The 13,524-nt window shown below is 44.2% G+C and overlaps 1 protein-coding gene across 2 annotated transcripts in view; it reads right to left on the bottom strand.

The window, feature by feature from the left end:
* Positions 1 to 13,524, bottom strand: part of PPP2R2C (protein phosphatase 2 regulatory subunit Bgamma) — a 194,554-nt gene that overhangs the window by 10,168 nt on the left and 170,862 nt on the right. For both annotated transcript variants that reach the window (XM_044296222.1, XM_044296229.1), the window contains one exon: positions 773 to 942. In XM_044296222.1, coding sequence (XP_044152157.1) covers positions 773 to 942 — 170 coding nt within the window. The remainder of the gene's footprint in view (positions 1 to 772; positions 943 to 13,524) is intronic.

Here is a 13,524-nt window from a genome sequence, read left to right as displayed (position 1 = left end):
TACCTCACATGGGTCCAGAGATCTCCACTTTCATTGCTCTACTAGATTTACATCAAGCTGGCAGCTCAAGGAGAGTGTCTTATCTGCTGCAGTTAAGGAGGCGTGTCTCAGCTATCCCTATCACAGCTCAGGAGGCGTGTCTCAGCTCTCCCTATCACAGCTCAGGAGGCGTGTCTCAGCTCTCCCTATCACAGCTCAGGAGGCAATTGAAAGATAAAACTGAGCATGTGCGGCCATCTTATTGAGCCAGTGAAGGAAATAAGAAATTAAGTGGCGCTATACAGATACATTTTATTGAATAAATCAGTAGCTATACAATTTTTTTAATTACATGCAATTACAAAAGTATTCACATCCAGGTGCTGGTTTGAAAAACTGTAGAATATTTTTCGTGTGACAACCCATTTAAGATAAAGATGTTCTATACAGTAAGAGCAGGGGCAGACAAGGACAGTGAGTCTGTGAACTAAACCCACCCTACTGTCCCTACCTACTTTCAGTATGCGTCCTAAACTGCAGAACCTCAACTGTATGATGGTCCTTACTCTATATAGGTGCAGAGATGAACAACAACACAGACAAAGGCAAAGTCGTCACAAATGGGTCAGAACCAGATGGGCTACACAGTACCAAAATCGAGAGACAAGAAGGGTCAGGAGACAAACCAGGTTCAGAAGCACAGAATATCAAGCGATATGAAAGCGATAAAGTTTGTTAACAGGAAAATGGGTTGCAACCAGACCAAGACCCTTCAGCTATAGAACTGACTTACCTGGTATGTCTCAATGGGCTTGGTTTCCATGTTTAGATCCCAAACTTTGACTGTGAGGTAATCACGTGTAAGCATGTAACGACCGCTGTGACTGAATTTGACATCAGAAACTGATGAGATGATTTCAGAAAAGAATGATCTGTTGCTGGGGTCCTCTGGTTCTTCATAAACTGTAAGGAAGAATAGGTTGTTATACTGACATGATATTTAGTTCCAACCTAAGAACACACAGTGATAAAGGGGTTATTCAAAGAATAAAACATTAAACTGTTCTGAAGACAGTGGTATAATATCCGAGAATAACCATGGATATTAGTAGCTTCCAACACCCTATGGGCTACCTGCCCCTCATCCAATAACTATTGACCGAACTCTTGTTCATCACACCGCAGTTTGGTCTGATTCCACCATAAATAGCTACATGGTGTTGAGCTGACATGTTTATTTAAATGAGTAGCAATTCAATGGGAAGAAGTTGAAATCCAATATGCCAGATCCTGGCAGTAAAGGAGAGTCCCAAAAACATTAGATTGTCTGCCGATCCCACTGAAATCAACAGGTTTTGCTGACTTTTAGACATCTTGAGTCATTTTCTATCAAGAATTGCATTGTCAATATGACTAGGTCCCTCTTGACACCTTAAAAGGGGTTTTCAATCGGATGGTCCAGCCGATGGATCAGGTGGCCCACACGCATATACTGTACCGTGTTCTCTTGACATGTCACAATTTAATTAAGCATCTTTATACCATTCACCACCTCCCATAGACTGTTTAAGCCCTGCACTGCAAGGGACCAGACCATCCTTCATAGGTTCAAATTTTTTAATCAGTTTACGCCAAAATGCTCCCTAAAAAGTCACAATTTGCACATTAAGTCACAAATTGCGTGGCTTAAAACAGAAATGCCACACATTTTGTCAAATATCTAGGCCAGCTCAGAGCACTGGTAGATTTCTGACTTTCTGGGACAGTCCAAAATGTGCCCACGTTATTAAGATGCATGCACCTTTAAATACATTTGACACACTTCACTCCAATCTCTTTATTTAGACTGGCATATGAAATGGTAATCTTAATAAGTTTGCCCCATAGTGTTTTTCATACTGTGTCAAACTCAGAATCTTACACCTGGAGGACAGCAACGCTATCAGTGTCTTCACTGTGAAACATATCTGATCCCCCTCTAGGCTTTATGGCCTCTATCCAGCAGTATCCCCAAACTTTCACACCAGGCTTGGGCTTTCACACAATGTGCATCCAGTATGGTCCATATGCCCCTTCTTTCAGCTGGAGTAAATGTTCGGTTCACTGCCCTAGCCCTTTATCTCAATACTAGGGTTAAAGTATAGTGGTTTGTAAGTGCCGTGCCTGGCACTCAAAATCCAAGTCACTTCCCTGTCATGACCTTTCTATTTATACCATTTTTTGGAACAAAATTTAGCCTGATTGCAGATGCCCTGGCTATTCCCATCTATAAACAAGTAACCATATGTCTACTGATGGACAAACCACTAAGCACGCCATTTGCCCAATTTAAGCTGTTGCGGATGAAGCAGCTGCTGGAATACGTCTTCTATTTGGTTCCCCTCCTCCCATTAGACTTATATGCTTCCATTTATAATGCTATGATCTGTTTATTCATTAAAGATATATTGTTGATGTCTGTAGACCAATGAAGTCTCTGATTCTCCTCTATCTGAAGACAGTGTATGATAAAAAAAGAGGAAATTCTGAGATTGTGGATATGTAATATTCAGTATTAACAGATGATTACTGTCTGAGTGGGTGGGGAAGGCAGGACTCACAGGCTTTCTCTATGAGTGGACAGCGAAGCAGGACTCACATGCTTTATCTTTGGTTGGGTGGGGAAGTAGGATTTACAAGCTTTCGCTATCAGTGGGTGGAGAAAGCAGGACTTTCTCTATGAGTGGGCTGCAGGAAACACGACTGACAGGCTTTTTCTATGAGTGGGCTGGGAGAAGAAGGACTCACAGGCTTTCTCTATGAGTGGGAAGGAGAAGCAGGACTCACAGGCTTTCTCTATGAGTGGGCTGGAAGAATCAGGACTCACAGGCTTTATCTATGAGTGGGCTGGGGAAGCAGGACTCACAGGCTTTCTCTATGAGTGGGAAGGAGAAGCAGAACTCACAGGCTTTCTCTATGAGTGGGCTGGGAGAATCAGGACTCAAAGGCTTTATCTATGAGTGGGAAGGAGAAGCAGGTCTAACAGGCTTTCTCTATGAGTGGGCTGGGAGAAGCAGGACTCGCAGGCTTTCTCTAGGAGTGGGCTGGGAGAAGCAGGACTCACAGGCTTTCTCTATAAGTGGGCTGGGAGAAGCAGGACTCACAGGCTTTATCTATGAGTGGGCTGGGAGAAGCAGGACTCACAGGCTTTCTCTATAAGTGGGCTGGGAGAAGCAGGACTCACAGGCTTTATCTATGAGTGGGCTGGGAGAAGCAGGACTCACAGGCTTTATCTATGAGTGGACTGGGGAAGCAGGACTTGCAGGCTTTATCTATGAGTGGGCTGGGAGAAGCAGGACTCACAGGCTTTATCTATGAGTGGGCTAGGTGAAGCAGGACTCACAGGCTTTATATATGAGTGGACTGGGGGAGGCAGGATTTAGGCTCTCTCTGTAAGTCCTAGCAGCAGATAATCAGCTTTTAACATAAAAATGTCCTGACAGATCCACTTTAAGAAATGAGGCAGTGGCACTTTAGATACAAGCAGTCTAGAGGCACCTAAATGTAGAAAATAATTTTTGCAATTGGGTTTTATTAAAAATGTATGTCTGTAGCCCCTCTGTCTGTTCTCCTGAATACAAGTTTGAGCTGACAAATTATGACCAAAATAAACTTAAATAAAAAAGGGATGTAAGCTTTATGAACATTTAGGAGATTGGTTGAAAATATTGAAAAAATCCCAATAACAAAAAAGATTTTTAGCCTTTAACTATATGCTGGCAAAGGCGGCACTTATTACAATGACAAATTGGGGTACAACCTAATCAGAATACATGCCTCGTCAGTAAGGTCTTCTTTCTCTCACTTGTTTGTTTTAACTTTTCTTTTTGCTTACGTCAGATACTATTGTTATCTTTTTTCAAAAACACGCTTTTTTCCAGCTCACCTTTTATCTGGCCTTGATACCCGTATTCAGAAGCCTTGGGTGAGTCCCAAGGTACGGTAAAGTAAGAAATAACAGAAAAAACTTCTCCTTTATTTCACAATTTTCAACAGCAGACACAGTCACTTCATATGCAGTGTTTGTTTACGCGTTGCAGACAATACCTCCTTTTTCATAACCGATTCGGTTACGAATAAGGACGTATTGTCTGAAACGCGTAAACAAACCCTGCATATGAAGTGACTGTGTCTGCTGTTGAAAATTGTGAAATAAAGGAGAAGTTTTTAAAGAGGACGAAAATTGCTTTCTGGAGCCGCTTTTCTGTTATTTCTTACTATTGTTATCTGTATGTGTACTTATTTGAATATGTTGGTCTTTTTTGCCATTGGAAGACACTTGAAACTAAATAAGGAGTAGTTTTTTTTGTTTTTTCTATAATTATATATCTCTGCTTCTCCTTCCATGTACACACTCCAGTCTGTTTCTTCAGATGGCTGGGTGCTGTTTATAGATCGATGTGGGTGGAATGCTCTCTCTAGGAGAGGACGCTACAAATTAGTATATTATTTGCATAGATTAAGTTTACTTTTACATTACTGCATCTGTATTTTTGGTTTGTTATTTTTTCTAATTCTGTTTCATTAAAGGGGTTTTCCAAGACTTTTTAACTGATGACCTATCCTCTGGTATCTGATCTGTGGGGGTCTGACACCTGGGACTCCTGGCGGATCAGCCGTTTGAGAAGGCCCTGTGGCCTTCATACAGCTTACCTGACTGTGCATGGTATCACAACTCAGCCCCATTCACTTATATGGAATTGATTGCGCGTTGGTGTAACAGCGGCTGTGTGTTCAGCTGTGATCTGCGGCCAGTGCTTCCCATTCACCACTGCAGTTCTGGGCTCTGTCTGTGTGGGTGCTGTTGTTCTGGGATCCGCTCCACAGTTTGCTCTCAGCCCTGGCCACAGCATGCTTGCTGCTTGTTTCCTGCAGCACTTCCCTAAGGGCCGGTGAGCATCACTTACTGGACTTTATGGGTTAGGTCATGTGACCTCGCTGACCTATCCTAGTCCTCCTGCGTATATATAAGTGGCTCAGCCCCTTTCCCAGATGCCTCAGTGTCAAGGTCCTTGCTTCCTGCTAAGGTTCCTGGTTTCAGCTTGTGTTCCTGACTTGTATCTGTATTCCTGGACTCTGCTACCTGTTAAATCCCTACCTGCTTGCCTTGACTCTCCTGTTGCCGAATCGGATTGCCTGACCTGTACCTGTGCCGCCTGCCCTGACCTTTTGCCTGTCTGACTAGGTCTCTGCCTCATCCCTTGGTACTGCACCTCTGGTACCTTTCTCAGGTACCTCCTGGTCCGCCTGGACCAGCTGCCTCGTGTGCCTATCCTCCTCAAGATGTAGTGACCTGGTGTTCCCCTCAGGAAAGTCTATCCCCACCATCAGGGTTGCTGTGAAGATCCAGGGAAGCCCTTAGAGGAGGTAGGACATGTGGAACAGTGGGTTCACACCCGCTGGTTCGTGACAGTACACTGAGGCCATGGACCCCTCTGGTTACCCCAAGCCTGTCGTTCAGGAATTGTTACTTGAAGTTAGGCGTCAGAGCGAACGTCAGGATGTCATGATGCAGTTCATGCAAAATGTTGCTGCTCGTCTGGATGCCATCTCTTTTTCAGCTACTGCAGGGTCGCCAGCCACTGCTACCCCAGCAATAACCACACCAGTGAATCCGGATTTGTGTGCCTCTGGTGTGCAACTTCCTCTGCCATCCCGCTATGGTGGAGATCCAAAAACCTGTTGTGGATTCCTGAACCAGTGCCTGATCCACTTTGAGTTGCATAGGCAGAAGTTTCCCACTGAGCGGTCCAAGGTTGCCTTTATTGTGTCCCTACTGTCTGATCAGGCCCTTGCTTGGGCAAATCCTATTTGGGAACATGGAGGTCCAGAGACGACCAATTTGTAGTCTTTCCTGGCTACCTTCCGGCTGGTCTTTGAAGAGCCTGGCCACATGACCTCTGCTGCATCAGCTCTGCTGCGTCTACGACAGGGTTCCTCATCTGTGGGTCAGTACGCCATCCAGTTTCGTACCCTGACTGCCGAACTTGCATGGAACAATGAGGCTCAACTGGCGGTGTTCTAGGAGGGCCTTTCTGACCGTATTAAGGATGAATTAGCTGGTTGAGACCATCCGTCTACTCTGAATGATCTGATCACCTTGGCCACAAGGATAGATATGCGTTTCAGGGAACGTTCTAAAGAGATCACATGCACAGAAGACCACATTATTTTGCTCCATCCTTCCAGAGGCCAGTTCTTCCTCTAGTTTCCACCCCATCTGAAGAGCCCATGCAAATAGAGTGCCTTTAGAAATGCCGTCTCAGTAGTTTTGTAGACTTCAGTTCCTGCACAGGTGCTCATTCAAGCAGGCAGGTCAGATGTTACTGCGGCTGACGATTTTTGAAATTTTTCAATTTTTTTTCTACCAAATTTCGATTACCGATCCCGCTACTCCTGGTCGACTTGAAGCCCTTCAGTACATCCTTAGTTTCATGGGATTGTCCTACCAGATGCGTTTCGGAGTTAACTTGACTCCTTCCTCAGTGGCTGGACTGCACTCAGCTGCTGAACTTGCAAAACTGTTCATGAGACACATATTCCGCTTGCATGGTCTACCTTGGCATATTGTTTCCAATCACAGAGTCCAGTTTACCTCTAAGCTCTGAAGAGCTCTTTGCCGGCTGCTCGAAATTGAGCTGGACTTCTCTTTCGGTTATCATCCTCAGACAACGGGCAAATAGAGCGGGCCAATCAAATATTAGAGAACTATCTCCGGCATTTTGTTTTAGCCCAACACGACAACTGGGTACAATTGCTACCTTGGGATGAATTCTCCTATAACAACTATTCTAGTGACTAGTCTACTAGATCCTCTCCATTCTTTGTCATTTATGGACAACACCTTGTACTCCTCTCCCTGTTCCTACATCTTCTGGGGTACCAGCTGCGGATTCCATTTGTAGGGATTTTCTGAAGATTTGGCATGACACCAAGGACTGCATCAACAAAGCAGTGACCGCAAGAAAGTGAATGCAGACAAGAGAAGAAGAAAACCGCCTCAGTTCTTGTCTGGAGATAAGGTATGGCTTTCTTCTAAAAACATCTGCTTAAGGGTTCACAGTTTCAAGTTTGCTCCTAGGTTCCTTGGACCCTTTGAAGTATTTAGGAGGATCAACGAAGTGACATATAAGTTACGTCTGTCTCTCTCTCTGCGTATTTCTAATGCCTTCCTCGTGTCCTTACTAAAACCAGTATTCCTTAATCGCTTCTTGACGGCTCCTTCTACTTCAACTCCAGTATCTGAAGATTCTGACGAGACATTTGAGGTTAAAGACATCCTGGACATCAAGAAGCGTGGCAAGAGGACCTACTATCTTGTGGACTGGAAGGGCTTTGGTCCTGAGGAGAGGTCTTGGGAACCAGAAAAGAACATGCTCCGAGCCTGCTGTTGCGCTGCTTTTACCCTGTTAACCGCCGCGGTCCCGGGCACCCTGTTCAGCTGTGATCTGCGGACGCTGCTTCCCATTCACCACTGCAGTTCTGGGGTCTGTCTGTGTGGGTGCTGTTGTTCTGGGATCCGCTCCACAGTTTGCTCTCAGCCCTGGCCACAGCATGTTTGCTGCTTGTTTCCTGCACAACGTCCCTAAGGGCCGGCGCACGTCACTTCCTGGACTTTATGGGTTAGGTCATGTGACCTCGCTGACCTATCCTAGCCCTCCTGCGCATATATAAGTGGCTCAGGCCCCTTCCCAGATGCCTCAGTGTCAAGGTCCTTGTGTCCTGCTAAGGTTCCTTGTTTCAGCTTGTGTTCTTGTGTTCCTGACTCGTATCTGTATTCCTGGACTCCGCTAACTGTTAAATCCCTATTTCTTGCCTTGACTCTCCTGCTGCCGACTCGGATTGCCTGACCTGTACCTGTGCCACCTGCCCTGACCTTTTACCTGTCTGACTACGTCTCTGCCTCATCCCTTGTTACTGCACCTCTGGTACCTTTCTCAGGCACCTCCTGGTCCGCCTGGACTAGCTGCCATATTTTCCTCAAGAGGTAGTGACCTGGTGTTCCCCTCAGGAAAGTCTATCCCCACCATCAGCGGTACTGTGAAGATCCAGGGGTTCACTTAGACAACGGCCTTAGAGGAGGTAGGACACGTGGCTCAGTGGGTTCACACCCGCTGGTTCTTGGCACTTGGTCACATGACCGATGAATGTGACATCGCTGGCCTTGGTGGTGGAGGTCCTGGGAGTCAGACCACCAATCAGATACTGATGACCTATCTAGAGGATAGATGATCAGTTTAAAAAGTCTCAGAAAACCCCTTTAAACCCACTGTACTGACACACACATCAAACAATAAGCCACATAAGGGGTCATGCATGGAAAAAAAAAACTTCTGGAAGCCATTTTATTGTCCAGTCCTACATGATACAGATGTAGAGTTGCTGATTTTTTTTACAGCTCTGCTACACCCATCCGGGGGACCTTTGTACGAGCCTTTTAGCAGGTTTTGGTATATTGCAGAGATCAGGTGTGTTGGCGGGGACGTCAAGAGAAACAGTTTCTCCATCTCAGAAAGGGAAGAACTAAAGAAGCCCTGTTCCCCTTTTGAAGAAATATACAATTTAATCTGCTGGTATTCTAGCCAGGACAACTGGGCTGTAGGGGATTTCGACGTGAGTTCAGATAATGAGGGCAATGGAGCGCCTGCTAGCAAATTAAAAAATCGGGAGTCTGTATAAGCCTGTAAACCCAAGAAAGACATTTTGTTGGCGCTAGCAGAAAATGCCGGGTTATGGAATATTGGCGTGAGGGGGCTATTCCTCCTAGAGCCAATCCCTTTATTAGTGAACGAATCCCACAATTTTAAAGACTGTCGGGCCATTATGTTAAGTTTGGAGACTCGTGGGCGTACTTCAGGTTCAATCCATGGAGCATGTTTAAGTGAGATAGGATATAAGGATTGTTCCAAGTGAACCCACTGTTCAGCTGTATGATGAAAATTCCAGTCCACAATTCGCGTAATAATGGGTGCTGAGTGATAAAGCCTGAGGTCCGGAAGACCAGCCCCCCCCCCCCCTCGGACTTAGCCCTATGGAGGGTGTATAGACCAATTCTGGGGTTTAAGGGGCCCCAAATAAACCTGAGAATCTTAGATTTTATGGTACGAAAAAATATAGCAGGTGGGGTTAGAGGGACAGTCTAAAAAATGTATAAAAACTTTGGTAAGATGTCCATTTTCAGAACGTTCATTCTACCAAACCAAGAGAGCCCGATTTTGCTATAGTTATTCAGGTCTTTTAAGGTACGGTCCAGGAGGGGTAGGTAATTCAGTTTATAAATAAGATCAATATCTGCTGGTATTTGGATTCCCAAGTACTTTAGAGAAGAGGGTTGGTTTCTAAATGGAAAAGAGGTAAGTATGTCGGTGAATTCTCCCTGCGGGATGGAAATGTTAAGGATCTCAGATTTGGAATAATTGACTTTAAAATTACTGAGATGGCCAAAACACTCGAACTCCTTCAAAATGGAGGGGATAGAGATACGCGGTTGAGTTATGTATAAAAGGAGGTCATCTGCATACAATGCAGTTTTATAGTGTGTTCCTACCATTTTAATGCCTTGTATTGAAGGGTTCATGCGAAGAGCATTAGCCAAATGTTCCATTACTATTACATACAGCAGAGGAGAGAGAGGACACTCCTGTCTCGTGCCGTTGTAAATGGGAAGAGCATATGTGACAATATACCGTTAGCCCTGACTTTGGCCGTGGGGGTAGAGTATAGTGCTCGTATCCTGTCCATAAATATAGGTCCCAACCCAATTTGTCTTAAGGAGGAATCTAAGAACTGCCATTGCACTCTATCAAATGCCTTTTCAGCATCGATTGATAATAGGCATAAAGGAGAACCAGTGTGTTTCGCCGCATTGGTTAACAGGAGATCTTTCAACGTGTTGTCTCTAGCTTCCCTACCCCTAACAAATCCCACTTGGTCAGTGTGTATGAGCCGAGGGAGCAGAGGAGCCAGCCTCTCAGCGAGCAGCTTGGAATACAGTTTAATATCTAAATGACAGATTGTAATTTAAATGACTCTCCAAAATGTATTTTCTAACCTTTAAGGATGACCTTCTAGGAGATGATTGCTCTCAAATTCTGGTCAAGCTCCAGTAAAACTAGATGAAGCGTTTCAATCAACCAATCTGCCCCCGTTTAACATTGCCAGTGTACCTCCCTAAAAAGTATGGAGCGTTCCCCTGACAGAGCCAGCCAGGGTGTGGTCCGATATACAGTGCCAATGACAAATTCCTCAAAAACAGAGACAACCGGTGTGCCCTCAGTAATAGTACTAGCCAGGGAGTGTTATGATCAATGGCAATCAGAGAATGCCCCCATTAACAATGCCATTAACAATGCCAGTATCTTACCACATTACCAAAAAGTGATAAGTGAGAATCTATTAGGTAATCACACATATAACTTCCTCTGCTAGTGCAAATCTCTATCTGTGGGACGGTTGGCTGTCCTTCTGGAGCCTTACTCTTTTTGGCTAGACTCTAGGGTGGAAGTTACTTTGGCAAATATGCTCCAAAGTGAGATCCTCATGAATAAAGATGGCTGTCATCTAATCTAACCAAATTCAGTAGTCTTGTGTCAGAGTACCCATTAGCCTCTTGGAAAATGTATAATCGTTTATAGCAGTGGTGGTGAACCTATGGCACGGGTGGAAAAAGTCTATGGTGTACCAATATGCCTTAGACTTTTTCTACCATTCATCAGCGCAGGGCGCACTGAAGATATACTATACTGGACTGTAGTAATCAGGGTAAATTGCCGTGTTGGCACTTTGCAATAAATAAGTGGGTTTTGGGTTGCAGATTAGGCACTCGGCCTCTAAAAGGTTCTCCACCACTGGCCTATAGGCATATATATAAGTGACTACACCTATACAAAGCGGGCTCAATACACCATCATTTAGAATAGCAGGGTGCAGTATATATATAGCAGAGAACCACGCAATATACAGACTGGCCCACCAAAAAGTAGCCGGCCTTCAATATCTCGAAAATCAAACTGTCTAATAATAAATCAGTCTTAGTTGTCCTTAGCAACCAATCAGAGCTCAGCTTTCAGTTCCTACAGGGCTCTGAAAAAAATGAAAGCTGAGCTCTGATTGGTTGCTATGGACAAGTAAGACACATTTACTATTAGGCAGTTTGATTTGGAGATATTACAGGCGTGCTACTTTTTCCTGGGCCACGCTGTATTAAATGATAAAATATCAATCATCTTTATCACAGCATATAAAAAAAATATATAAAAAAACAATTACTGTATTTTAATAGTTTTTTTTTCCTTTCAGTTTTATAAATATGCTGTAATAAAGATGAATGATATTTTATCCTATAAGGGTCCATTCACACGTCCATACCCGGCCGGCACCCCCTATAGAAATGCCTATTCTTGTCCGCAGCTGCAGACAAGAATAGGACATGTTCTATCTTTTGCGGAGCTGCGGACCGTAAGTTCGGGGCCGCGCTCCGCAAATGCGGAAGCGGAGAGCACATAGTGTGCTCTCTGCTTCACGTCCGGGCCCATAGAGAATGAATGGGTCCGCACCCGTTCTGCAAAATTGTGAAACAGGTGCGGACCCTTTTACGGACATGTGAATAGGGCCTAATACAGGAAAAGGTAGCGCTGCCTAATAGGAAATGTGTCTTACTTGTCCATAGCAACCAATCAGCGCTCAGCTTTCATTTTTTTCAGAGCCCTGTAGGAACTGAAAGCTGAGCTCTGATTAATGTTGTCATTTTTGGAGGTAATTGATATGTATAAGTAACTCAGAGAGCCTTGCAACCTTGAAGGGGTTTTCTGGGATTGCTGTAGATTTTAACAGATATGCTCATGTACGGTACATCTTTTTTCCAGTTTGGACTCGTTTTCAGCATTTTCACTCTGGTTTATTTCCATCCCGTATGTAGCACTTCCTGTTCCTGTATCCAACCAAACCCATGATGCACTTCTCCTTCCTTTGCCACAGCTCTAGCACTGCCCCTAACAACACCCGGGTAAATATAGCTCCTCCCACCCAGCTAGTTACATAGACAGTCTCTTATCACTGCACTTAACACCGCCCAGCTAGTTTATAGCTCCGCCCAACCAGCTAGTTATGTAGCCACTCCCCTATCACTGCCCCTAACAACGCCCAGCTAGTTTATAGCTCCTCCCTCTCATCTAGTTACATAGACACTCCCCTATCACTGCCCCTAACAATGCCCAGCTAGTTTATAGCTCCTCCCACCCAGTTACACAGACACTCCCCTATCACTACCCCGCCCATGGACATAATATATAAGAAAGAGCTTCATGGACATTGTCATGTGACCACAGCCCAGAACAGGAGATAGGAGCAATAAAGGGAAAATAAATACATTACAAAATTACAGCTACCGCCATGAATTACTATTCTATAGGATGCTGAGGCAAACCGCAGAGCCCCTTTGATGTATTTTTTATTTTTTAATGCCGCAGTCTGAGATAGAAATATTATAGCCGCTATAATATGACCGCTCCTAATGTATTCTTTACAGTCAAGAAATTCGGACAATCTGGTTGCTAGGGACACACTGCCTAACAACCACAGCCTTATATAGGCAGTTTACAAGGAACATGTCCCTAGCAACCAGTGCTATAACTGCTATTATATTGGTGTAAGTAAAACACATGCTGAATATGTAGCTGGTATAATACAGTAAAATATGCATCTTTCCTGCATCTTTTTCATTTTCTCCACATATTCAGAGGTTAAAATACATACCTAGTGGTAGACCCATACTGTTCTAATGATGAACTGGCTCAGACTGTACAGTATGAACCCTTATCCTAAATTATATATTTCCATTTGTAAAACTGTCACCTATAATTCTAGACTGCCAAAAGGCTTAATACAAGGTTTCACCCCACATCTGTCTAATTGATAATTATTATAAAACTGCAAGAATGCACATCTCTGCGTCACTAAAGGCTACAAAAACTACTTGGAAGATTTGCCAAATTTTACAGCTAGTATTTTAAGAGTTTCTGTTTGTTTGAAGCAGAAAATCACGACGGCCCGGTGACATTTTATTTTACAATCCGTTTTAGAGCTATTTGTGTAAGGTCATAAAACCGGGGGGAAATAATGGGCGGCCCTTTCCATTCTGCAAATTGTGGAACGCACACAAGATGCATCCGTGTTTTGCGGATCGCTATTTTTCAGGCTGCAAAATATGGCACGGTCGTGTTCATGGTCCATTATACTGCATTTCCAAATTTGGAGGTGGTGATAAAAATTTTTTTTTTAAAAGTATGTAAAACACAACAAAAACAGCAAAAATCGGCAAACACGCAGCAAAAGAACTACCGCATTTTTTGCTGCACGCAGTCTGGTGACAGAGCAGCGCCAGCCGGTAAGACAGGGGAGCGCAACTTCTGCCGGAGGTGAAGAGGATCTGCGTTGCAGGATAGGTAAGAGGAGGATTTTATTTTATTCTGATCTGAGGTCTGATGGGGTATAACATTGAGGGCTGAT

Source organism: Bufo gargarizans, chromosome 1 (assembly GCF_014858855.1).
Source record: "Bufo gargarizans isolate SCDJY-AF-19 chromosome 1, ASM1485885v1, whole genome shotgun sequence".
NCBI lineage: Eukaryota > Metazoa > Chordata > Amphibia > Anura > Bufonidae > Bufo > Bufo gargarizans.
Note: the sequence above shows the minus strand (reverse complement) of the source record. Positions and strands in the feature narration are given on the sequence as shown.